This window comes from Asparagus officinalis, chromosome 2 (assembly GCF_001876935.1).
Source record: "Asparagus officinalis chromosome 2, Aspof.V1, whole genome shotgun sequence".
Classification (NCBI taxonomy): Eukaryota; Viridiplantae; Streptophyta; class Magnoliopsida; order Asparagales; family Asparagaceae; genus Asparagus; species Asparagus officinalis.
This window is the reverse complement of record NC_033795.1, coordinates 843,186-870,655: the sequence shown is the minus strand read 5'-3', so window position 1 is coordinate 870,655 and position 27,470 is coordinate 843,186. Positions and strand designations below refer to the sequence as shown.

General features: G+C 38.2%; 5 protein-coding genes and 1 long non-coding RNA gene across 6 annotated transcripts; 3 read left to right on the top strand and 3 right to left on the bottom strand.

The window, feature by feature from the left end:
* Positions 4,373 to 8,455, top strand: LOC109829803 (probable proline transporter 2). Its single transcript, XM_020396842.1, has 7 exons — positions 4,373 to 4,566; positions 5,139 to 5,363; positions 5,780 to 5,874; positions 6,494 to 6,683; positions 6,780 to 6,904; positions 7,587 to 7,802; positions 7,896 to 8,455. Exons 1-7 carry the CDS (start codon positions 4,488 to 4,490, stop codon positions 8,274 to 8,276), a joined length of 1,311 nt encoding a protein of 436 aa, XP_020252431.1. The 5' UTR covers positions 4,373 to 4,487; the 3' UTR covers positions 8,277 to 8,455.
* Positions 8,795 to 12,052, bottom strand: LOC109829802 (immediate early response 3-interacting protein 1-like). Its single transcript, XM_020396841.1, has 2 exons — positions 11,946 to 12,052; positions 8,795 to 9,227 (listed from the first exon to the last, which is right to left on the bottom strand). The coding sequence occupies exon 2, from the start codon at positions 9,208 to 9,210 to the stop codon at positions 8,974 to 8,976; it is 237 nt and encodes a 78-aa protein (XP_020252430.1). The 5' UTR covers positions 9,211 to 9,227; positions 11,946 to 12,052; the 3' UTR covers positions 8,795 to 8,973.
* On the top strand, positions 14,228 to 14,863 carry LOC109829548 (syntaxin-81-like). Its single transcript, XM_020396627.1, has 4 exons — positions 14,228 to 14,293; positions 14,421 to 14,528; positions 14,610 to 14,777; positions 14,837 to 14,863. Exons 1-4 carry the CDS (start codon positions 14,228 to 14,230, stop codon positions 14,861 to 14,863), a joined length of 369 nt encoding a protein of 122 aa, XP_020252216.1.
* On the bottom strand, positions 15,467 to 20,838 carry LOC109829800 (serine/threonine-protein phosphatase 7 long form homolog). Its single transcript, XM_020396840.1, has 7 exons — positions 20,568 to 20,838; positions 17,645 to 17,733; positions 17,071 to 17,573; positions 16,771 to 16,995; positions 16,606 to 16,693; positions 16,089 to 16,529; positions 15,467 to 16,002 (listed from the first exon to the last, which is right to left on the bottom strand). The coding sequence occupies exons 2-7, from the start codon at positions 17,720 to 17,722 to the stop codon at positions 15,628 to 15,630; spliced, it is 1,710 nt and encodes a 569-aa protein (XP_020252429.1). The 5' UTR covers positions 17,723 to 17,733; positions 20,568 to 20,838; the 3' UTR covers positions 15,467 to 15,627.
* Positions 21,607 to 22,661, top strand: LOC109829801. Its single transcript, XR_002244143.1, has 3 exons — positions 21,607 to 21,958; positions 22,069 to 22,200; positions 22,548 to 22,661. It is a non-coding gene; the product is annotated as an uncharacterized LOC109829801 (long non-coding RNA).
* Positions 23,107 to 26,808, bottom strand: LOC109829342 (uncharacterized protein At1g04910-like). Its single transcript, XM_020396473.1, has 8 exons — positions 26,559 to 26,808; positions 25,312 to 25,384; positions 25,139 to 25,212; positions 24,964 to 25,052; positions 24,745 to 24,877; positions 24,415 to 24,647; positions 23,581 to 24,057; positions 23,107 to 23,365 (listed from the first exon to the last, which is right to left on the bottom strand). The coding sequence occupies exons 1-8, from the start codon at positions 26,757 to 26,759 to the stop codon at positions 23,179 to 23,181; spliced, it is 1,467 nt and encodes a 488-aa protein (XP_020252062.1). The 5' UTR covers positions 26,760 to 26,808; the 3' UTR covers positions 23,107 to 23,178.

Genomic DNA, 27,470 nt, shown 5'->3' with positions numbered 1-27,470 from the left:
TCTCACACCTCTGATAATCCACTTATCAATCCTCTTCAATAGGATGATAAGTCCCCAAAGTTGCTCCAATCGCAACATCCTCATGTCACGTTAACATCAAACCTCTGACAAATCCACTTATCAATCCTCTTCAATAGGATGATAAGTCCCCAAAGTTGCTCCAATCGCAACATCCTCATGTCACGTTAACATCAAACCTCTGACAAATCCACTTATCAATCATCTTCAATAGGATGATAAGTCCCCAAAGTTGCTCTAATCGCAACGTCCTCCTGTCACGTTAACATCAAACCTCTGACAAATCCATTTATCAATCCTCTTCAATAGGATGATAAGTCCCCAAAGTTGCTCTAATCGCAACGTCCTCCTGTCACGTTAACATCAAACCTCTGACAATCCACTTATCAATCCTCGTCAATAGGATGATAAGTCCACAAAGTTGCTCCAATCGCAACATCCTCATGTCACGTTAACATCAAACCTCTGACAATCCACTTATCAATCCTCGTCAATAGGATGATAAGTCCCCAAAATTGCCAAGTTAATATTACACCTCTGGCACTCCTAATTTTCTTCCAGTGTTTCGAATAACACAGGAAGAAACAGTGACAAAGTCTACGTATTCAATATCGTAGCCAGTGATTATCATTAAATTGATAATCTCTGAATCCATACATTGCATGTATGGGGAATTTTATCCCGAATCCTAAGAAGGGATAAGTCAACGCCTAATACGCGTTGCCGGTGAGTCTTTGACCGTAAAAAGGACAAAAGTCTACGTATTCAACATCGTAGCAAGTCGTTATTAATAACGCCAAAATCCATGCCTTACACGCATGGGGAACATTATCCCAAATCCTAAGCAGGGATAAGCCTACGCCTAACACGCGTCGCCGGTTAGTCTTTTTCTGTAAAAATGACAAAGTCTATGTATTCAAAATCATAGCATCAAGTCTAAGAGAGTTCATTCTCTTAGAATAACGTTACATGTGGAACGAACTTAGACAATCCACATGCTAGCCCGATTCAAATGGTAGTCGGTAAAGACTTATCAAATCCGTTGATGGCTGAGGATTTGCCAAAAATCCTATGCATGTTTTCAGGCCCACCAGCTTAATGGACGTGAGCCAAGACTTGAAACGAATAAGCTGAAGACAAGTCTCAAAGACTTAGTCAAAAACGCATGAAAGTCACCTCCGCGTCTCACATCGAAACGTCAAGGTCAGACCAGCGTCGCAAAAACGATAATGCCGAGGTCAGACCCGCGATGCAAAGACGATAACGCCAAAGTCATAGCCGCGTTTCAAGTCAAAATGCCGAGGTTATCGAAGCAAGTGCAGAGAACAAATCCTTTACCACAAGGAATCAACAGCTCCAAGATCAGAGTTGAGATCCAAAGTATTCCGAAAATTCGTCCCAGTCAACCGCGAACTTTCGAAAACTTTGGAGGGGGTTCTGTAGGCTGTCTAAAAATCACAATAGATAGCTTATCCCCCATCAACCACCGATGATGGAAGTTACAATCTGACGACTTCCAGAAGGCTACAATTTGAAGACTTTCACGTAGATCGCTGAAGGTTACAATCTGACGACCTTCACGACAACTGATGGAAGCTCTACTTCAACAGCCTTCACAATCAACATCGGGAGTTACAATCTGACGACTCTCATATTCTCAAGGAGCCAAGACGAAGATTACAAGACAATGATCTTTGCAACGCTATGACAAAAAGAGATTACTTGGTGATAATCTCTGCAAGGCAAGACGCGGAGGTCCTCCCCGTGTTTCAACATCAAAACGCCAAGGTCGAACCCGCGTTACAACATCAAAACGTCAAGGTCGAACCCGCGTTACAACATCAAAACGCCAGGGTCGAACCCCGCGTCACAACTTCAAAAACGCCAAGGTCGACCCTCGCGTTTTTCTACGCCCTACGGGTACCCAACTCCACGTCTTCAGTCTAAAATGTGGAGTTAGGATCCTGAACGCCAACGTGGGCATTGTTTGACTCATTCAACATGAGCTGAACGGTTCTAAAACCGTTTCCCACGATTTGGGGGCGGTTACACCCCATTATGGAGAGAATTAAGGGGGCGGTTACACCCCTTAATTCCCTATAAATATGGATAAACTCAACTGAGTTCCGGGCGGGGGGGTTTTTGGCTGGATTTTTCGGATCTGAGAATTGGCAGCAAGAGGGAGATCGACGTTCATCCTCAGCTAAGATCGACCACCAGAGCTTTCTTCTAGCCTTGGCTTATTAACCGATCTTCGGTTCAAATCAACTCTTTTACAGAGTTCTTCTAAACTCGTTCAGAGTTCTCAAACTTGCCACGCAAGTTCTCCACAACGTCAAATCGTGAGGAGAAGATATCGTTCCAGTGAAGCAAAACATCGGATCGTCAACGGAGAGCAATTTCGACGCGAGCAATCGAAGGAGGCATTCCATCGCCACCGTGAAGAACCCAGTTTTAAACAAAGGAGAGAATAAAATCCGTTCTCTCCTCTTTTGTAATCAAGTTGTAATCGGAATCAAAGAAATACAAATCAATTTTCTTTATTCTTTTCATTGCAATTTTCCCACAAACATGACCAAAAACATTTCACATGGTGTTTTGAAAACACTTTTAGGAGAAAACACAACACCATGATGTTTTTCTACAAAAACACAACAAAAAACGCACAATGATATCGAGGAATTTAAAATGATATCGACCTGCATGAGGGAATTAAGGCAGTTGCATTACAGAGTTCCAGATTTGCACTTGATAGTGTATGAATCAGAGGAAGAGAAAAGATAGCGCATGAATTAGAGATATACAATAATTTCATTTGAGAAATAAAGTCACTTCCCAAACAAGTAAGAAGAAAAATAATAAGGAAAATGATAGGGGCACACCCCCAACCACAACTCCAACCACACCCCCTCTCTTAATTACTACAGTGCACCGGGTCTCACATGGGATTTTAAAATTTTAAAATCTCATATGGAACCCGGTGTACTGTAGCAAACAAGAGAGGGGTGTGGTTGGAGTTATGGTTGGGGGTGTGCCCCTAGTGGCACCCAAATAATAAGGGAAAGGAAACGTTATTAGCGGCTAGCAGAACGGCCCAATCACAATAGGATTGTTTGGATCTAGGTGTTGCCATAATGCCCGAAGTTGGCCCAGAGTTAGAGAGAGCAATTTCATACTGAAGGTTTCAATCCGATCCCTGCTTTGTCAGTACTGCATGACAAGGCTCAAGGCCCAAATTAATAAGTATTGGGCCTCGGGATATCAGGAGATTCTGATACGAAACCGGTACCATAGTTTTATTTCGTGAATACGTATGTGTATTATCATATTAGTTATAAATACTCGGATACTCGGAAACATATTCAGACATGCAACTATGCAAGAGCTTGAAATTAATAGCCTAAGTATATTTTTATATTTTATCTAGCTAGATAAGTTTGAGATGTTTGCATTACGTTACTTGTGATGAGTACGCTCAATTTAGATTCAAGTACGGAGGAGTTTATACTCGGAAACATTGCATCCTTTTCATTCGTATAAAAATGATGCAAACTCTATTTCCAAAATCGATCATTACCTTATTCCAATATCCAACACAGCAAAAGATTACACGTAGGAGTTTATATTCTATCTCTAGAATCAAGTTTCACACGGGAAAATTATCTCTTCGTCTTTCTTTTTTTAGCTTTTAAGACGAAAGACGCGAAAATGACCCGGAATATATAAAAAATATTCTCTCCATGGAATTTTGTGAGTTTGTATCCACGCAACGTAAGCCACTAGAAATATCCTTCATAGCTTTAATTACTTAGTGACCTAGTCAACACTCTTTTCAAAAGACACCAGACTATGATTACCGACCAAATAATAGAGCACAAGCACAACTTTTCCTCGCCGTTTGCTCTACCTTTTAACACCAATGACTTTGCAATTATTTCAAAAAAAAAAAAAACAGTTCATGCATCCTAATTAGTTTTGTATACAATATTTTTAAACATATATACAGCAACTTACACTAAAATACAACAACATACATTAGAATATGGTAATTATTTTTAGAAAAATGATGCTGCTTTCAAAGTAAATTAAGCTCCGGTCTCCTCTTCGTTCCCTGCATATAAAATATAAACGTACCAAAATTGGACTAGACGAAGCAAAACACGAAAGATGACATAAAGAAATTTGGTTAGAAAATATCATTATAGCTAGTATTTTGCGTCTGACCGAGAATGATTTTGAAAGTGAACGAGATCTTTATCGCTTGGACGGGTGTGGACCTTTCTTTTTCCATGAATCTTTCGCATTTAATATAAATAAATACGTAAACTTTATTCCGCATATTTATTTCGTGTAGGAATCCATCTGTGCGCGCGCCACTCGGTGTGTTTTGCTATTTATAGTCGAGACAATCGAGAGCCGGTTGGATCCCGTTACCGCGTTTTCTAGGGGGCGGCGGAGGAGCGGATACAATGGCCGCGATGGACGCCAACGACGAGAAGAAGCTCGATATTGAAGCGTCCGATGAGACCGCTCATCAAATAAGTCACGGTATCCCTCTCTCTTCTCTGTTTCTTTTTTTTTCTTCTTTTTCCAAAAAAAAAAAAAAACATGAGAGAATTTGTTTTCGAAGCATGACCAATGCTTTTGGATGTTGAATTATGTGAGTCCTAATTTGTTTAATTTTGCCGTCGGCCAATTGAAAAGAAGAAGGAAAAGAGAAAAAAATCGATAAAATTTCAGCAATTGCTCTTTGGTGCAATTAATGCATGAAAATTTTGAGGAGGTCTTTGTTCCTTCAGCATGCGAAATCATTACCCTCTTCGATGAGCAATATGTACGCTGTCTTTTGCAATCAACATCATAATTCTGTCCCAAAAGATGTGAACTGTTATGTTGTTATACTGTAATGCAAGAGGAGCTCCATGACAGCTGACAAGATGCTGAAATTGATATCACCGCTAATTCAAGGGAAACAAACGACTTCTAGTGAATTGTTACACTTGTGGAAACGAACACCGATAATCAAGCGTTTCAGATTTTTACTACTTGGGCAATTCTCCTTTTGTTCGATAGGGATGCATTTTGAATTTTTTTTTTTAAATCATGTATTTGTTGATCAGATCCTTGGTATCAAGTTGGATTCGTGCTCACGACCGGAATAAACAGCGCATATGTCTTGGGATATCCTGGATCAGTCATGGTTCCTCTAGGATGGGTGGGTGGTGTTGTTGGCTTGATTTTAGCAGCTGCATTTTCTCTATACGCCAACATGCTTGTTTCCCACCTTCATGAGATTGGTGGTAAACGACATATCCGATATAGAGATCTCGCTGGCCACATCTACGGTATTATTGCATTTACTTCTTTTTTACAATTTTTTTTCATGTATTTTACTTTTTTGAGAAACTGGGACAAGATTCCCAGAAAATTTATTAAGTAGTGGTACTGGATATACACAAAGGGAATTGCGGAGGATAGAGCGAAGTACAGTAGGAGGTGCTGAGAAGAAGGATTAGAAATTAAAACAAACTAATCTAGATTGAGATCAAGTCAATTTAATTTACGTGTAAATTGAAATGGAGGATTTAGCATGCCAGAGGATTTAGCATGCCATTTTTCTCTAGTCTAGGCTTTAAATTTTCCTCATAATTCACGCATCACAGTTTTCTTTTACTACGTATATTTGGTTTAAGTGTTATCTAGAATATCTCTACAACTGCCTCGCGCTTATACATTCTTCCCTTTGTTTCCACCACTACAGGGAGAAAAGTGTACTATTTAACATGGACAATGCAATATGTTAATTTATTCATGATCAACACGGGATATATTATTTTGGCTGGCCAAGCATTAAAGGTGTGAGTACTTCTATTTGCTCAGCTCGTGATTTTTGGAAAATTATTCATTCTTTTTCCAGTTTTAAATGGATGATGTTCTCAACTTAATTTGTTAGAATTATATGCTCATTCATCTGGGTAAGTTCTGATAGTTGTATATGAGGGGAAAACAAACACTTGAAACTTGAACTGCGAATGCTAGTGTACATATCACAACCACCTCTTATATGTTTGAAGTTGTACATCTACCATATCAAATGACCAAAAATTGGTTTGACCCTATGTATCAGGTGTTCTTAATCTCCAACTGTTACTGTATACTCCATCCTAGAGAGAGAGAGAGAGAGAGAGAGAGAGAGAGAGAGAGAGAGAGAGAGTGAGATGAGTATACTCCATCCTAGAGAGAGAGAGAGAGAGAGAGAGAGAGAGAGAGAGAGAGAGAGAGATTGAGACCATATAGAGATTAAAAGAAAATAACCAGCATGATAGAATATAAAATTAGGACTCAACCCGCGTCATGACTTTAAATTTTTGTTGCAGTGGAAGGAACCTTTAACACTCATTATAGGACTGCAAATATTTGGAAAAAGCACATTACCCTTGTCAGGTCTTACTAATTTATTTTCCTTTTTGTGCAGGCCATATACATCCTTTACAGGGAGGATGGTGCATTGAAGCTTCCCTACTGTATTGTAATTGCTGGACTCGTATGTGGTCTGTTTGCTTTCGGAATACCTCACTTATCAGCTCTGAGGATTTGGTTGGGGTTCTCAACATTCTTTAGTCTCGTGTATATTCTTACAGGATTCGTTTTGTCTATGAAGGATGGTACACTCATTCAAACTCACGTTCTTCTTTGAATTATTCCAGAAACTAACCAGAGAGAACTGATACTGCATTTTACTTCATAATCTATGGATACAGGAATAAGTTCTCCTTCTAGGGATTACAGCATTCCAGGATCACATACAAGTAAGATCTTTAGTACCGTTGGTGCTGTGGCAAATCTCGTATTTGCTTACAATACAGGAATGCTGCCTGAGATACAGGTAGGCTGCACAGACTACTTCCCAAAGTCACAATAATTTTGCAATTTGCAGTTTTTAAATTTCAATTTTGATCACATCGCCGTTCTGTAACTTGTGTTTACAATGTACAATTAGAGGAGATTGCAAATGAGACGCTTGTGATATTTTTTTTATTTAAGGAAGACCACTCCAAAAAAGAGCCACACTTGTAGACCCAATTGACAGTAAACATTTTTCTCTCTGGCTAATGAATATGATCTGTCTTTATCCTTTCCACTTGATTGCTATCTAACAAATGAATGTTATATGCCTTTGTCCTGTCCACTTGAAATTCTTTTTGACTTTGGGTTTTGTTTTATGACATGATTAGTGTGGGTCTATGACTTTAGCTTCACAATCATTTTCTGGTGGAAGTGTTTTGAGATAAACGTGGATGAGAAGTCGATGAAACCTGGCTAAATTTGCATTTTCCTTTTTATTGGAAAAATGTCCTCAATAATTATCACGTAATTATTGTGTTACCATTTGTCATACAGGACTGGCCTTTTTATTCCGTTAACATCAGTTTTATTATCGGCAAAGGATAAAGGTTAATAATCACTCGATTTATTAGTTTTGAAATCATGTTGGACATGACACCAGCTGAACGTGAAACTGAACTGAACAATAAGTATATTGTACAATTCCTCTCTTCTTATTACAGGCAACAGTAAAGCCTCCTGTTATCAAGAATATGGACAAAGCTCTTTGGTTTCAGTTCACAGTTGGCGGACTGCCACTATATGCTGTCACTTTTGCAGGGTATTGGGCTTATGGATCCTCGACATCAACTTATCTTCTCAATAGCGTGAATGGCCCTATTTGGGTGAAGACAATGGCAAATGCTGCAGCCTTTTTACAGACAGTCATTGCTTTGCATGTAATCTCTCCTACTTTTAACCTTCTTTGAGTTTGTTTTGATTATGGATCATTATAGTTATGGATATTCTGACATTTGTTTATTTATCTTCAGATATTTGCTAGTCCAATGTATGAGTACCTGGACACTGAATATGGGCGAGGAAAAGGGAGTGCTTTTTCCTTGCAAAACATATTGTTCAGAGTCGTAGTAAGAGGAGGATACCTCACAGTGAACACTTTTGTAGCAGCTCTGCTTCCTTTTCTCGGAGATTTCATGAGCTTAACTGGAGCATTGAGCACATTCCCCCTTACATTTGTTCTCGCAAATCATATGTATTTAAAGGCAAAGAAGAACAAGCTTTCGCTGCCCCAGAAAGCCTGGCACTGGTCGAATGTTGTGGGATTCAGCTTCTTAGCTTTAGCAGCTGCAATTGCAGCTATAAGATTGATTCTTGTTGATTCGAGAACGTATCATCTGTTTGCTGACCTATGAAGCATTGGTTCTTTATTTAGTGGTTTCATCTCTCAGGGCATTCAGTCGCAAATAAATGATCAAGAAGTGGCTCCGCAGGTGTTGATTGTGTTGTGCAAATTTGGGGATTGATTGTACTTACTATGCACAAATTTGTTTACATTCAACACAAATAATTATCCAATTCCTTGCTGGTTCTACTCCAAGTGTTTTACCGTTTGCTCTCATTATAAGCATCGATAAGAATTATAAGCATCGATTCTTATCGTTTGCATCTATAAAGGCTTTATGCGTTAATGAGCGTACCTTGTTCATTACGAATTCAGCTTTGTAGGAAAGTCATTGGGAGAATATAAGCATCTGAATTTTCTTGTCCACCCATATAACCAAGGATTGTGGAAGTGCAAGTGCGTGTAAAATTTGAAAGTTTGAACGGTAGAATGAGCATGCGTTGAACAAACATCCAACAATTACACAAATCTGTATTAAACTGTCCAAATTTGTTTAAACAACCACCCAAACTGAATTTGAAAAAATAATTAGCAAAACACCTGACAGTCATTCACTAATTTTATATCTCCAATTTTTTCATACATGATTGCAAGCTGATACATAATTCAGCGGCAAATGTAAACAACGTCAAATGTCACGTACAATCCAGTACACAAAAAATATTGTTTCTCAAATTAACCCACAAGCAGAAAATCCAAGCTAAATCTCATCCAGAAACGAGCTTCACAAGGATGGTAATAGCATTGAGAACTATGAGGGGTACTCTCAGATATTGAGTTGCATAGATGAGCCCTATGAGCTGCCCTTTCAATGATTTGGCTCGTTGGAGTCCTGAGACATCTGAGAAGCTCCATCCTCTAGGTGCAAGAAACCTGTCCTCGTTCAGTATTGCCAGCGCATTTGCAAGAAGCAGAAAGCCTTCGAGCAATGTCCATAACCCCATTCTTGAAGGTAATGCTTCTGCATTTAAACATGAGAACAGATTATCAGACTCATACCAAGTTATGTTGCTATACGGAACAATGAGCTTCAAGTTCAAGAAGAACATTTTTTTTTTGGCCAAAAAAGAGGTGGCATGAAAAAGAATGATGAAAGCATACTGCAACTACAGTTTTCATGACAAAGTTAGTAGGGATGTTCTGCTACTGGAACGAGAGGAACTGCACAACCGAAAACTTTGAGAGAACACCATAAACAAAAGAGAATAACAAGGTTGTAAAGTGTGAAACGACGCTCATAATGTATAAATTTATATTTCAAAGTATAGCCAACAGAACATTATAATCCTTAAGACATTGGGGACTGTATTTATCGGAAGGAAGTGAAAACATGATGGGTTTTAGCACAGCCATTTGGTACCTTGAAAGTCTCTCCATATGGTAATTATAAAAATGTTGAAGCTAGATAGTTATCTCTGATTTCAAATAAAAACGGGACAGTTCAAGGGTAATCTGAAAATGTTTACATTGTTATGCTGCAAGAGAAACCTTATTACCACTTCTAGGGGTTGAAATGTTGTTTGTTGAATGAATTCATAGCCAAGAAGGACAACAACAATCACAAAACAAAATAACCTTCGTTTTTCATCACTCCATGTTCTAACGGACTAATAAAAATCCTAAAGAATAAGAGAACAATTGTGCGGATATTGATTGAGCCTCTGAGGAACATATTACTATATAAAAAGAATGTCCACTAAACAACATGAGAAAACAAAAAAAGTACCCAAGTATGAGAAGGGCAAATGCGGAGAAGATGAGAAGCTTGCATCATCATACACACACACAACCATGATCTATTCAAAAACATATACGGAAAAGCTTGCTACACATCATATTCACATGCTAACCCTATCACTAAGGGGTGGAATCGAATATCACAATATTGACATTCGAATCCGAGTTCGATTCATATGGTGATATTCAAATTCGTGGTCGAATTCGACTCGAATACTAAACTGAATTCAAATTCAGTTCGTATATTTACACTTCTATTCGTCAATTATTCGTGGGCATTCGATTAAACCTCTCCTACAATCTCATCGTCATATCTACAAAGGCTTCCGCTCGTCGAACGCATAAGATGAGAAAGAGAAAGCCTAACCGTGAAATGTTTGGAAGTGAGATCCTCGTCGTCAGCACCTTCCGATCAGCAATCCGCCCGTCGAACACAAGATGAAGAGAACGAGTCGTGTGCGTTGCTATGTCGGAGACAGCGGCAGTTTGAGACATGAGAGAAGAGAAACCCTTACCTTATATTTTTTCTTGTATGGGCCTAGACTGTGGACTTACCAAAATGGGCCTATAGTATAACCTTATATAAGTGGTGGCCCAGCCTATTAAGTTATTTACATTGATTTGAATTTGTAGGGATACGATTGATTTGGAATTTTAGGGAAAAAAGGTTTGGCGATGAATGAGATTTATAACCAATTATATTTATAGCTATAAAAAAACAAATTATATTCATAAAAAAATAAAATTTAAAATATAAACGGATAATTAATAATCAACCGAATCGAATATACCTTTGGTTAAATTCTATTCATTTATAAGCCAAATACTAAAAATTATTCGTTTAGTATTAAGAGAACTACCGGATCAAATATGATCAAATATCCGGACGAATATTAACCGAACTGTGTATTAATTATTTGGTTCACTTCCATCCCTACGCTACTTGCATTTTCCGTGTAATGACCTATCAGCAAAAAGGTAAGCTGTTGTAAGAATACATTTGCTACTTCCAAAAAAGCTTCCACTACTTCAATGGAAACTAAACAAGTACAAACCCGGATAACATTTTTCTAAACCCATAATGTGCTAAATTGTCCCAACACGATACTCAAGAGATACCAAGGAACAAGATATGCTATTGGAATACTCTTGTGCTAACAAACTGGTCGATTATTTTCAAACATTCGGGCCTCTTTGGTGACACAAACTTAATAGTAAAAACACTCAAATGCTAATCATGTCCATAAAGCTTCGTGGCACTCAACATATACAACTCTAATCATTCTAACAATAAATGGCTTGAGATACGACCTCGTCCGTCTCACAAGAAATACAAGCAATTAGCCTGTTTCATCCTCTTAACACTTCTTAGTTTCTCCTAGTGTACTTCTCTCTTTCTTTGTTTACACAGACATGATAGTAAAAATGCTTTAATGACAATCATGGCCGATAAAACTCCAAGGAACCCATCTCTATGCGACATACACAACTCTGATCATTCTAAACCATCCTCTAAGCTCTCCCTTCTGTACTTCTCTCTCTTCTCCCTCGTCATCTCTATGTGCGTTATCAATGGATCTTAATGGTTTGACCCCTTCAATTATACATTACTAGGGCATAACACAAAGATCCAATCATTCCCTTCCCCCTTCATTAACTGCCGAAAGTATCCAGAAAATTCAAAATATGATTATAATCGAAACTGAGAAAAGCAACAGCCTGAAGTCGAGATGTTGATTGCAGTCACATTTCAGAAAAAAATTAAGGCGATACGGGGGAAAAGACTAAGGCAAATAATAATAATAATAAAGAGATCTAGTTCACGAGTAAACCCTAACTCGCCTGATTCAGAATTGGGCACGGGAGAAATGCAAGATGCATGATGGTAAAAATAAACAGGAAGATACTTAATTAAATATCGAAATTTATAAAGATCAAGAACCTCAAATCCTTGGATCTCTGCTGATGCTCGTCACTTCCGTCTTCTTGATTGCTCTCCAACAGAGGAAGGAAGAAAGAAAGAAAGAACAGAGTGACTACGATCTAGTTCTTATTGGGCCGGTTCAAAGGTATTTCTTAGTTGGGCTGGATACTTTGTGGGCTACAGAGGAAACCCAAGATAAATAACTAAGAAGTGTGAATACTATTTCCGGTTCAAAAGAATAGACTTTGAGAGATCATTATATAGTAACGGGCCCCGAGATTGGAAAGCCCGTTCTAAAAAATCCATGTTTCGAGCACACTTTTAGGCCTTTTTTTTAATTATTATTTCCCTTTTGATCTCTGAGTAAAGATTAAGGTATTGTTCGATATTCTTATTATCTATCTTCTTGTTGAAATGTAAAGAAATTTTACTTTTTTAAATATTTTTACTAATTTAAGAAAATTTGTAGAGAAAGTGAAGACTGGATTGAGGAGAAGGAGATGGCCAAAATTGGGGAGAGAAGTGAAGATTTAGGGAGGTTGTTCGCGCTGCAGCTCTCTCGTCTGGATACACTGAGGTTTGATCGTTTTATTCATCAGCCCCAAAACACTAATTCATGTCATATAATGGTGAAATTAGAACTTGGCATGTGTTAATGGTAAATATACTTCAAGCAGTAATCCTTTTTTTTAATGTTAATGTTAAGAGTTATGTTATATACATTGTTAGTCCCTAGGTAACCATGTTTGCTATATCCACTCCCAAACAGTAATTTTGGGAGTTTGATTGCCGAAAATGCCCTTTTGATGTTGAGGGTGTTTCTGTAATGGACTTGGCTTGTTTTGGTTTGGGAGAAGGGCAATTTAGTCCTCACACACCCCCAAAGTTACTGTTTGGGAGTGTGAATAGTTGGACCCCTAGGTTACCTGACGCTCCATCTACGCTCCCGTATATGTGTCCAACACTTTCTATATCCGTGTCTATGTCGGACACTTCTTGAACAGGTCTTTAACATATACGAATATTTATTCAGACATGTACTCAATTATATAACACATATTTTGGTTTAGAACGTGTGATACACTTCTTGAACATATATCGTACATTTCACCTCAAATTTTGTTGTGCGTGGCGCGGAAGCGTGACAACCAAACGGGCATGCTTCAAGAACCAAATCAAACAAACGTCGAGATAAAGGCCAAACAAATCAAAACAACGGCACAAATCCAAACACAATAGTTTTACGTGGTTCAGCAAATTGCCTACGTCCACGGGGCAAGAAGGGGATTGGGTTTTCACTAATAGAGAAGAAGAGTACAAACTAAGATTACAAAACGCTCAAAGCAATCAACTAATCTTACCAACAAATCTCTTAATCTCTCCAAATAAACCCTCAAACAATTGCTCAGAAAATACCTCCTTCTTCTGTGCTCCAATATCCCCAAACCAATCTCCAAAGAAACCCTAATTTGTATGTTGGTATTTATAGTAAATACCAAACCCAAACTGAAAAGGAAACCAATATTGGGCCTGACCAGTTATGCGGTCGACCGCCACGGTCGACTACGATCCAGCGACAGAGACCAAATTCACCTATAGGGTCTTGCGGTCGACCGCGCCAAGTCCAGGCACAAACCTTGGATCCGTGCACGATCGCGATCGACCGGCCTTGCGCCGCGGTCGACCACGCAGCTCCCAAAGTGACTCCTGCGCCCCAAATGCCTGTTCTTCACCAAAACTCATCGCGGTTTCTACAAATTTATGCAACTTGTTAGACCTCGAACAGGTTTATTTTATCACATACGTAGTTCATAAGTAATATGATTATAAATAAGTATGTTTTTAAAGAGTCATTTGGTATCTAGTTCAAAAACGAGTGGTTTTTCAATTTACAATCTACTCAATAAAAAAACATAAAAAGCTATAAGAATTTTAGTTCTATAACATGTGAATGCAAAAGCGATATCGATCTCATATGGATTGTTGATTTTAATATGTATGTATATAGTTGTGTCCATGTATCCCAATTTTTACAATTTTGACGTGTTCCGTATATGCACCCATGTCCATGTCCGCACTTGCACCCATAACCGTGAGACATTGTTACTCAATGACTCAACAGTTTTAACCTTTTGGATTGCCAAATTTTATAAAATATTGTCGCTCTACAAGATAGCTCTTACAAAAAAAATCTACAGATTGGTATCATCAGTTAATAAAGTTTGCATGACTTTATCAGATTTTGTAAAATCACATATCTTACTCCGGTATTTCCTTGATAGTCCAATTTGGCAGCTATTATGGCTGCTTTCATTATGCACAATCCTCCACAGAGATCCCCTTTTGCTAAAGCTGCACTCAAGATGGTAAATAGAACCAATGACACTTTCTATTTTTTTTTTCATTGATCTATTTCAATTATTACTTTTTGTTTTTTAATGTATTTATAAAAAATCTGACCTTTACTGGGAACTGTGGAGTGTTCATTTGTAGCTAGAAAGCATCAACAAATTGGAACATTTTATCGTGAAGCATTGGAAAGATTATGTTGATTTGTATCACGCAACTGAGCAAGAAAGGACAACATTGAGCATGAAGTGGGTTACTTGCGATTCCCTAAGAGTCCATATCTAAGTTGTGTTTTCCTTCAAGCCTAGACTAACTATCCTACCCTTTTATTAGATTTGCTTTGTGCTGAAATTAGCTTTTTTTGTGAAAGCATGCAAGGATCAGATTGATATTCCTAAGAGTAGAATACATGATGAGGAGAGTGATGGAAACTCAACCAGATGGCTTTCTGTGAGACACGATAGCTCTCATGCAGATGTTATAGCTCACAAGCATGGCATGGTATGCTATTAATGACTGAATATTTCACATATTATTCAACTATACTTGGTTTGATACAGTTGCAGAGCCTAGTCATATTTCTCTGATTAGATGTACATCTACATGCTCAATTTATTTTTGGGCAAATTTGCAAAATAGACCGTTTTTGGAAAAAAATTAGCGAAATAGACCGTTTTTGGAAAAAACTAGCAAAATAGACCGTTTTTTGGGAAAAGAGGTCGATTTTGAAAAATGGATCAGAAAACATACGGGACTACTAGTCCCGTATGTTTAAAGTTCACTAATTTTGTTGTTAACAAAACGTACGGGACTAGTAGTCCCGTACGTTTTGACAGTAGCCAATTCCACTGCCCAGCAAATCCACGGGACTACTAGTCCCGTGGATTTTGCAGAGCAGCTAAAGCCCCTACCCAGCAAATCCACGGGACTACTAGTCCCGTGGATTTTGCAGAGCAGCTAAAGACCCTGCCCAGCAAATCCACGGGACTATTAGTCCCGTGGATTTGCTGGGCAGGATACACCAAACATGCACGGGCCTCATTTATCGATTACAAGCAAAATTTTCGCCAAAAAGATATCATTTACAATATCACAACACAAATCTCATCATAGAGTACGTCACCACACAAATCTGACGTAATCAACAACATCACAACACAAATCCAACGGAATACACATCACATCCAAAATCCGACAAAAATACACATCACAAATCCATACGATAATATATATCAGTCTAAGCTAAACAAATCCAAATGTCTCAAGTCGACCCATACGATAATATGTAGTTTAAGATAAACAAATCCAAGGTCAATAAATCCATACGACAATATATATCTTAGTGGAAAAACTAACAAATAAAAAATCCACCCCTTCCCCGTCGTCTCTCTCTTCGCACTCGTTGAGATCGTCGGCGTCCTCCTTCGACTTGAGCTTGAATATGCTCGCTCTCCGGTTGTGTGTGGGGCTGTGATGGACCGGCTTGCTGTGACGGACCGGCTTCATCGTCGTGCGTGCAAGGTCTACCGCGCCTACGTCGGCGTACATATAGAGTATCGTCAAGATCCACCTGCTCACGACCATCATGTCGATCCTCATAAGTTTGTTGAAAAGCTTTACGAACTCTCGCCACTATCCGATGCAATATCGATACATGTACTGAATCTCCTGTGGCGGTAACTATGCCCTCATTTGCAAGCCCCTCGACGTCATCCATAGCATCTATCTACAATTACATAAAAATATTGATATTAGAAACCATAAGCTAAGAAGAGATTGACATTCTATGATAATTTTGACAATTTAACTTACCCATCGTCGCTCATCTACCCCTCTTGGTACATATCGGGATTGTTGGGAGCGAATCTCGATTTCGTCGACTGGAGGCGTAGTTTGAGTGATTATCCAACGTCTGGTAATCCCCCAATACCATTTAATGTAATCAACTTCTTCCATCGGAGGATAAAGCGGATCGACAATAAGTTGATGCCGATCATTCCACCGAGCTATGTATGATTGATGCGTGCGCCTCCAGTCAATCTGATGTCCACCTTTAGTCGCCTTTCTCTCTATTTTTTCGACATATTGTGGAGCATGTTGCGCGAGTCCAAACTGTCTAAACACGCGATCGGGTACGTGCATCTCCACAATCTCGAAACAAACGAGAGGAACTCTGGCCCTCCATATGCCGTGGCCCTCCATACAAATCAGCGGTAGACGAGGTAGGTGAGGGGTGTATGGCTGCCACTCGAACTGCAAAAAAGTCCAAATGTTAATATCTCTTTGAAATATATTGATATCATAGAGTACTTCAATTCAAATTCGATACCTGAAAAATTTTCATCCGGTCGAGCTCCCCTCTGTAAAAGTCTAATTGCCTAGCCGGGGTCTCATCATAAGCTTTTGTGACATTCCATCTGCAAGAAATGTTTCCTTGTTCAAAATGTTAAATTTAAAATTAAATACAAATGAGATTCAATTTGACGCTTTTTACCTGCAGCCTAGTGGAATATGTCCATCTAACTCTCGGATCTCGCATAATCGTGGTTTCAAAACCAATCTTTCCCATGCCCAAACTTGTAGCAAAGTTAAACAACCCTTGAGCTCCTTATTCTGCATTAAAGCAACCTTTGACATTTCTCGATATAGGTATGCTAAAACAGCACTACCCCAGGATAATGTCCCGCACATGTCGAAGTCTTCGATAAGTGGTAACCACCTAGCGCGAGTTCAAATACGTTAGTCATGTATACTAAGAATAGTGAGCAAAAATCAATACTTAATGTTTACTTACCTCAAATGGACTTTATGTTTACTTGAATCGGGAAAAAGAAGTGTCCCGATCATGTGCATAATATATGCTCTCGCATGCTGTTGGATCATCACTTCAGGTGCATCTTGTGGCAACGGGTTTCCAAAACTCTCCTTAAGCCACTTCAATCTAATATACCCTCCAGGCAAGGACTCCGGAGATATTCCTAACAAATTATCACATACATCTCGCCAAACATGCCTATCAGTCCCCGTGATACAAGGGCCATCAATGCGGAGACCTAGGATCACTGCTACATCCTGGAGAGTAATAGTTGTCTCGCCGACACGTAGATGGAAAGTATTAGTCTCCGGCCTCCATCTATCCATCAACGCGTTAAGCAGTGCCCAATCGAGCTTCATCCATTTCAATTTTGAGCAAGTAAGAAAACCGGCTTGGGATACTAGGGCAATGATGCGAGGATCATCAAGTGGCCAGCACGTATGTCCAAGGCTATGATCAATCATAACCAGCTCTTGTCCTCTCTGCACATAAATGAATACAAAGATTATAAAAATGAATAAGTAATATGTGACTGTAAATATGTTATCATTACCGATGTCAATGATATGCTCTCCGAACGGTGGCGTGACTGATCATAAAGGACTTCATCATTATCCGGTCCGGGAAGCATCGTGTATATACCTGCACATATAACGGTAACTTATGAGTTTCTGCCAAATCAAATACATATGAACAATGTATCTACTTGCTAAATCAATAACATATAATGATGACATATCATTAGAAAATATTTTACTTACAAATTAATTGCTATCTACTTGCTCTTGATGGACAACGAGACCTATTATGTCCTAATTGATTACATTGTCCACATCGGATTCGTGACGCTACTCCTTCACGACCTTGATCCATGGTAGATCTAATGCGTACGGATTTTGGTCGTCCAGCTTGTCTTTTGTGCTTAGGTGGTAATAAGTACGGTATATATAATTCCGGCCAATAGCGAGTATCATCGGGAGGATGAAAACTCTCCTTATAAGCCTTCCGATAATGATTTGTTGAATACCAAGCTGAGCAATACCGGTCATAAGGCAATCTAGCACCACCATCTTGATTGGAACTAGCCGCTAAAACGTGTTGACATGGGATTTTCTGTAATTGTGGTATACTACAAGTACAACTGCACTCCTGATCGTCGAGATGAACGGTGTATGTACCATCACAATCTTTAACCTCCCACTCATTGTTGTTGAATTGTTCAATTCTACATGTTCTCACAGCCACAATCCTTTTCTGCAAAATAATCTCATTTTTTGGAGTGTACTTACTCGTCCAATTTGCACTATCAATGCGCCTCTTATTAAAATATGCGTTCAATCTATAAAACGTCCTTGCAACTAAGGCTTGAATTGGCATAGCACGGGCACCCTTAAGTACGCCGTTGAAACTTTCGGAACAATTAGTTGTCATCATACAATATCGCACTCCACCATCTTTACATAATGCCCATCGATCTTCGTATTGCGGCTTCAAGTTTTGTTCAATCCAATCGTGGGCTTCAAGTGATATGGATTTAATTTTCTCTCTACAATGCTCATATACCAGTGAGTCAGTTGCACAACCGGCTTGCCATAATAGATTTTGTAAATTGACCTCTCCATGTTTTTTCTTAAAATTAGCTCTTATATGCCGCAAGCAATATCGGTGATGATGTGGTGCACTCCACCCCTCGTGCAAGGCTCGTGGAATTCCTTTCATCCGGTCAGAAATAAAGGTAATAACTCGTGGACTTTGAACAGTCGGAATATATTTGTAAATACATTGAAAAAACCACTTCCAACTCGATGTATCCTCCACCTCCACAACTGCAAAAGCTACAGGAAATAGCCCACCGTTTGCATCTACACCGGTCGCAACCAAGAGCACTCCTTTGTACTTGCCATATAAATGTGTTCCATCGATACTTAAGAGCGGACGACAAAAAGAGAACCCTCTGATAGCGGGCCCAAATGCCCAAAAAACACATATGAACCTCTCCGTTTCTGGTGCGACCTCCTTAGACACTATGTCATATTCGGTACCCGGATTGTTCCGCACAATTGCTGAAAGGTAATGCGGAAGTAATTGGTAAGATTCCTCCCAATCTCCAAAGATTTTAGTCAACGCCTTCCTCCGTGCATCATATGCTTTAAACTTGGAAATTGTTATTCTTTTCATGTCATATACCCTTGTAATTATCTGTCCTGGAGTAAGATCAAGTTCCCGCCTAACTTCGGGCATAATTAGCTTTGCGATATAAGAGGAAGTCAAAGTCTTATGATCATAAGTTGCAGTCGAATTAGAACATGTATGGAGTCCGCAATAACTAGAGATTATAAACTGGCCAAGTGATTTTTTCCTAATAGCTGCATTAAGCTTCCATGGACACTTTGAATTTCTATCATCTGCAGCACTTGTATTCTCTCCTTGACCTCTCTCATTAAAGTAACACTTTACATGATAGCTAGTTGTGTTGCTTTTCACCGTCTTGAATTTGACCCGGTTTTTTATTGTCCATTCACGTATAGCGAAAATTAATGTTTCCTTGTTCTCGAAAAGATCTCCTTTCTTGAAAGTAAAGTCCTCGGATGGATCGAAATTAGGGCCAGGATCGACGAACTCAGCTTGTGAGGCATTTATCCACTCATCATTTTGAAACTCTTCTGGCAACGGCTCTTCAGACTCTACGTAGTCGTTATTTACGCAATATTCATCCATCCAACTTACGTCATCATTGGTCTCTCCAATTGCATACTGCATACTATCAAGACGTTCATCCTCTTCAGCATCTTCAGTATCATCATCGGCATCTACATCCTCATCATTATCCTCTGCTATTGTAGAACCCCCCGGTAAATCAACTGAAACATAACCCGGCGAGTTGTGGAACACGTCATTTGACATTGCACCCGACTCATTTTTAAAGCGCATGGCACTTTGAGATAACGAGATTTGATTATCAAGCATGCGGGAGAACTCTCCACGAGCATATGAAACTTCAGCGACCGAATACACTGGAATATTTTCAATAAACAACTCGATTGATACTTGTTTTTCCGCAAGCTGTATCATGTTATTCAATTCTTCATCATTGGTGATCTCTACAGCAATTGTTCTTTGATCATTTATTGGACAATTACAGAAGATCTTAATGGAATTTTCGACGTGATTAATTCCAGTGACTCTGTATATTTGCGCCACCAATCTATCAAAGTTGTAATTTCTGGACAACATGAACATTTTCCTAGAGCCTCCATCGTATATAGGCATATTATTCATTCCAATACTCAGATTTCCATTGAATAAGCAAATAATCGGTACTTCGTTCGCCATTTTAACTGAAGCATTAAAATTCATCGTATAATAATTATATTTTTTTCCAGAGATTTTTCTAGACCATAATCATATATTTCTTCTAGATATACAACATTAACTAAACAATACATATAAATTTATGGAAAAATTAAAATTTGTACCTTGATTAAATCTCAGATCTCCTCGGCCTCGCAGAGAATCGACGGCGTCGGCGTCAGATTTGAGGGAGGAAGAGGTGAGTTGGGTTTGGGGGAGAGAGATAGGGATTGTTGGGTTTTGGGATAGATGGAGATCGGGTTTGGGAGAGAATGAGAGCTTTGATCGGCTTGGGAGAGAATGAGAGCTCGGGAAAGAGAGAGGGGGAGATCTAGAGTTGAGCTCAGGAGAGAGAGAGAGAGAGAGGGGATCGGAAGTGGGTGCTCGGGGGGGAGAGAGGGAGATGGTGAGAGAAAAAAACGAAGGGGAAAATGTGCCCTAGGTTCGGTGTATATATAGTCTGTAATTATACGGGACTAGTAGTCCCGTATAAATTGCAGACCAGCTTTAATGCTCGCGAAATCCACGGGACTAGTAGTCCCGTGGATTTGCTTGGCATAGGCTTCGCTGGCTCTGGAAAACGTACGGGACTACTAGTCCCGTACGTTTTGTTAACAAACAAAATTAGTGAACTTTAAACATACGGGACTAGTAGCCCCGTATGTTTTCTGATCCATTTTTCAAAATCGACCTCTTTTCCCAAAAAACGGTCTATTTTGCTAATTTTTTCCAAAAACGGTCTATTTCGCTAATTTTTTTTCAAAAACGGTCTATTTTGCAAATTTGCCCTTTATTTTTCTATCAAGTAATATGCTGTTTTACTAGAGGATAACTTCTTCTATCAATATTATGAGAGGGATGAAACAATTCGCAAATGAATTGAGGGGAGAAAACTCAATGAAAGTGCTTCCTTCTGGCTTTGTAGCCACACGATATGTAGGTACTCGTTAACATGACAGTGTCTGAGGTTGTACCATTCTAGTGCTATCTTGCGCTGTTGATTTGAGACACTCGGTTTATCTTTCCTCTTCATTTTATCCCCTAGTGGAAGAGGAAATAATGGAGCCTTTCAGTAAGGAACTGACAACTAGAAATGAAAGGATGAACTATGAAATTGTTCCCTGAGGAATTGAGATTTAATTTTATTTTAAATGTGTCCAGCATATTTAGCAATAAACCATGTTAATCCTCATGCTTAACTTGCTCTCTGTTAATGTCTGCCATTCTAGTTGTTCGTTGAATAGTTTCCTGTTCTCTCTCTATTAAACTGCAGGTTTTGATTCTGACAGACTGAACGACTTCATACTGTTATGGCTCAGTTTCATAGGCATACGCTGTCAGGATGCTGATAATAGAGCAATGCCAAGGAGAAAGTTGCGAAGAGTACCTGATGTAAAATATTCTGACACATTCAAGTATGATCTCGCAAGAGTTTAATGAGCAGGAGTTTCCTTCTAATTCCGGGCCTATGCGAGTCCAGGATCAACTTTTGGATAATGAGACTCGTGTGCTTGAGGTTTAGTATTGTTTCATGGAGGAGTTGTTTTAAGGAACCTCAATCTGTGAGCAAAAAACTTGGTAATGTTTGTGTATATAATAGATTTTCTCTACTCCCCTTTTGAACAGGTTGAGTTAGCAAGCCTTCTATATGCTGTTCAAGAGACGGAATCGAAGATGGTGGAGATGTAAGCATTTAATCATCTCATGTCCACTCATGTCCTACAACAGGCTCAGCAAATTGAGCATTTATATGAGCAGGTTGGTAACTTTTTTTAATTTCTCGTTAATTAATATGAATTTATTTGGTTAAAGGTGTCATCCTTTTTATGGACTGTGATTTATTTTTCCATATAAAACAAGCACTCTGCAGTAGATACTTAATTCCCCAATTACACTATTGGTGCAGTATTTTCTGCTGCAAATGAATGACATTTTACGCTCCCCACTGAGCAGGTTCCCATATAGCAAAGCACTCCCTCCTTTGTAGCATACATACACACACATGAACACAAAAGAACAGTGCGCCCACAAGTGTTTCGATCCTGTTACCACCATTCTATTAATCAATACTTTGTTACTGATTTGAGAAGAAGCTCTATTACCAGGCCATTGAAGCTGCAAAGAATGTGGGGAAGTGTAACAAGGAGCTGGCATAAGCAATTAAGCGAAATAGTAACATGCAGCAGAACTTTTCTATTTATTTTCTTATTTATCCTTACTTTTTTTCATTCTCTTTCTTGACTGGTATAGTTGATCAAATGGTTCTTTAATATATATGAACTAATTTCTATATCCTTTTTTTCCTTTTGAGAAATCTATCTCACAGTTTTGCATCTATATCATAGGTGTATACTTGTGTATCTGCATTCTTTGTAAACAGCTACAATGAGTTCCATATTAAACTCTCTTTCGAGATCCTTCAGATGACATAAGTCCTATTCAACAATCATGGACTAGTCACGAGTTCAGATATTATAGAAGCCATATTGATCGATTCAAATAATTGCAACCCAACTACTGGAGTCCATAGAGTTATGGTCATAAGATCAAAGGGCAAAAATCACGAAATCTGTTAAGTCTAAAACCATAACAATTTATCAAGATCCACAAAGGTACAAACAGGCAAATTATATATGTACCAAAAATGTTTTATTTAAACTGGATTGTCTCGAGAAAAAAAAAAAAAAACAAAACTGGTCATTAGAATACAAATTATAAACAATACAAAGTATAATTTCAGTGACAAATGCAACCTGGCAAAGGGTTTGCATAAAAGTAGTCTTCTTGCTTTGGTATTTCCCCACGCCGCCTCATCAAAGGACCCCCAATCCTAGTTTCATGTTCCTCCTTCACCCTCTCTTGAAACTCAATCTCATTCATCTCCCCATTATCAAACCGGTCAATAAGCTCCACATATTTTCTCCTGACATCAAAAATAATTCGTTAGTAACCTATAAACAGATTAAAACAGACGCAATTAAGCATACGAAAACGCGAAAAAAGCTTTTCAATATCATTTGGAAGTAAATATTATCTTCGTGTTTTGTGTATGACTAGTTTACTAGGTTATAACATGTAATCATTGTAGTTATAGGTCTGAATTGGCTTGAGAGATAAATTTACGGCAATGGAAAATACCTATCAGGAGAAATTGTCTTCCGAAAACCCTCAAACCTCCTGTGCCCCTCCACGGCTTTAGCCATGTTACCATCATGAGTGTAAACAAAAACATCGCTGCTGAGTGCCACAATATAATCCAAAGCAGCCAGCTGATTATTTAACACCCTCAAAGCTCCCATTTCTGCAGGTGTAGTTAAACTATGATGTGTATAAAGGCGCGGGTACTCTTCTTTGATAATTTCCAAGCTGTTTGTTCCATAGATTTCTCCCGCTACAATGTAAATCACTGTAGAGCTTGGATATCCCATGGCCTTTAGAAATTTTACAGTCTCTCTTGGAGTCATTGGGCATCTCCCTTCTCTTCTTTTTTCATCCCCATCGATATTTTTCTCTTTCCAACGAACAACACTTAGTCTGTGGAGTCTTAGTTCTTCTGCTTGGCTTGAGGTGAGGTTGTGATTGCAACCTGTGAAGGCTAGCATATCCTTCTCATATCTGCGTGTTTAGAAATTTGTATGAGAAAAAGACTAAGAACTAAAATGAAATACGGGAAATTGTTGAAAATGGTGTTAAATGACTCATAAAAAACCTCTAAATGCACTTTATCTGTATCAGTCCATAGAGCTCATGAGGCTAATGTAGATGATATAGGAAGTACATAAGGGCAAAATGGTTGAAAAATGTCACATGTCATTGTAATTTTGTGAAATTCGCCTAAGGTCACTGATACTCACAGAGATGAGAATATAACGAGACGAAGGGGTCGAATAAACTCAAATTTGTGCGAAACTTAATCATGACTAAATTTGAACAAAGCAACCCTTCTCCTGTAAATAGATCTTATGTACATACCTTAAATGAAGAGCAAGATAACGATTCCCTGTAGCTCTGAGCCTCGAAATCACTGTATTTCCTAGCTCCTGGATTTTATCTGTGAAGCGAAGCGCTTTGTAGCATGCTCGGCAACGAAGTTTCTGAATAGGACGTGGGACATCATTATTCGCAAGCCGAGCGTCTGCGAATGCAAACTCTATCACCTTTTTCTGCTTCAAAATTTTTGAAAGTTCTTTTTGGTAATAAAAAGCCTGCCCAAGGTAAAAAAAAAAAGGGTAACAATTTTAATCCGAAATTGCTATTAAAATTCATGTATCAGATACTATAAGACGCATAATGAGTCTTTACCTTAGACCAAGATCTTGGTTTCATAACGTGGGCTTGCATTCCTTTATACTTAGCTGGTAGACGCTTTACTATCCGAACATCAGCTTCCAAAGTTTTAATAAAATGCTTTAAATCGAATATATCTCCAAATTCACTGTAAAATGATTTTTTCAAAATTTGCGTCAGAGATTTCGAACAATTTTCTCTGGCATGAACAAAAGCAATAGCAATATTGCGTACCTAGGATCTTTCCAATATGAAGTGTGATCAAAATAAGGAACGACTAACGTTGCATTCATGAGTTTTGCTACTGCTACCATGTCACATATCTGCATTTAAGCAATAGAAACTTTAGTCGTAAGCAGTGTTTTATCATTAAAAACTACGTTCGTGTAATTCTGTGATCGGTAAATACCCCCATCTTCATCTGATTCAAACCACCGTTGGCATGAACTACAAGATAGCCATTTGTTGCCTTTACAGGATTTCCTGCAAATAAAGAAGAGGCTGAGTTAGGAAAAAAAGATGATGTTTCACGCATTTAACCTAACAAACGGAGAAGAAGAAAAACGAGCATTGTTGACGTACTTTCTCTGTTTTTTGAGGGCTGAATGCATTGGTGAAAACCCTCACTATTTGGTTGGGCCCAAATCTTGTAGTCCTGATATAAGTGATAAACAATGAAGGGAGAGTTTGTTATAATCATCATTATAAAATCTATATAAATAAATGTAAACTAATCTTAGAAGCGGAATTAGAGGGTGGGGATAGGGGTGGTAAAAGATCGAATCAAAATACTAAGGTGTTCGTATTTGTATTTATTTAAAATTATCGAATTCGAACGCAGACTCTAATATTCATATATCTAGTTTTTCGAATTCGAATTCGAATACTTGGTACTTGATAAATATTCATGAATATTTACGAATACTTATCGAATATCAAAGTATATTTATTCTGCTAAAAGATTTGATTTTCATATAATATTACAATTCATTAATAAAAAATATTTCTTTATAATATATGATGTATATATTTAAATTAAAATTTTAATTAGAAAACAGATTTAAGATTATCTAAGTCTTAAAACCAGTATATAAGACTTAAGTATAAATGGTAAGTGAGTTAAAAATAAGACATCATATGTGCACTAATACAAATAATAATGTGTGATCAAATTTTAAACGAATATTTAATAGACAAACGAATCGAATATGCATCTGGTTAAATTCTATTCGTTAGTAAACTCGAATACTAAAAAATATTTGTTTAGTGGTAAATGAACTACCAAATCGGATATGACCGAATAGTTATTCCAAATATTAATATCAAACTATTTGTTAATTGTTTGGTTCATTTCCACCCCTAATCCCAACAACAAACATCAAGTAATTAAACAACAGTCATCATCAATACATGACTACCATAGAGAAGTTTACAAACTACAAACATATATGGCTTGTACTTCATATACGCATGTATAACAACATGGACACCGGGCAAAAAAAAAAAGAAAAAAAAAAGACAAGTAATAGGCACCAACTAGAACACTATTAAGGAATCAAACCCACAAGTTTATCATATTTAGAAAAAATTCTCCTAACGTTGCAGTCAAAAAATTTAATACCTAGTTAACATTGAATATTGTATAGAGTTCCTGCAGGTTGCATGCATGGAATCACTTATCAGTATCTTTTAAAAATCACGGAGATATAATTAAGGATTTTAGCGATTAGCTAGCAAATTAAAGAAGAACTTGAGAATTTTCTATGAAAAAACAAGAGGAAAAACTAAGAAATAATACGAATTAATAAGGTTTCAATGGGCATTATTACCACGTAATTAGTCACGTCCGCATCTACCCTGAGCTCTGAGATCATGTGCTGCTCTTGAAGTAGAAGCAGCAGCGAGGACGGCACTAAAAGCATAATTAACGTGGCAATCCGCGCAAGCACCATGAAATTTTTATTCCTCTTACAATTGCTTATGATGATGGCTGGTCTCGGGCTCTCCATCTGGACTCTAACCGAAGCCATTGATGGATATTGATTTTCTTCGAGTAGAGACGCAGCTATAGCACGTATTAATTATGTACGTACGCACAAGCGCAGGAATTTCTAAATCCTATAGAGTTTCAGTAGGAGCGTATTATTATTTTTGATGATTATATATGTTATCTTCGTCGTTTTATTTGTACATATATGTATAGAACCAGAATCCTTTGTCCACTCCGACTTCTGCCCAGCTTAGAGTTCTAGTTGCAGCGGTAGCGTATTTATTATGACTGGTTTTACTATTCCTATTAGAAATCGGAAAATAAATTTATTTCTAAATTATCACGGGCCATGCCCGTAGGGACTTAACCTTTTGCGGACCAGGTACGCAAACACTACCCCAATATTTTTATAAGTTATAATTTGCAATCTTAAGATTATTCATTTAGATACGCAGACTTTAGAATTACCTGTGCAATTGCACAATACCTCAGGGTACTAGAATGTTGGAGTTATAATAAGTGTAACTTAAAACTTAACATTGTAGTGGGAAAGTTTAGTTACACATAGGAAATGGAATAGGAAGGAATTGTACTTATAAGTCTTTCCCTTCTCTCTTATGCCTAGAAGAAAATAAAGGTTATACACTTATACTCCACACTACACACGCGCGCGCCGGCCGGACCGAGACGCACACGACCTGCAGACACGAATGCAGCTTCGGATTGAGGGGGCAATTAGATTAAAACATAT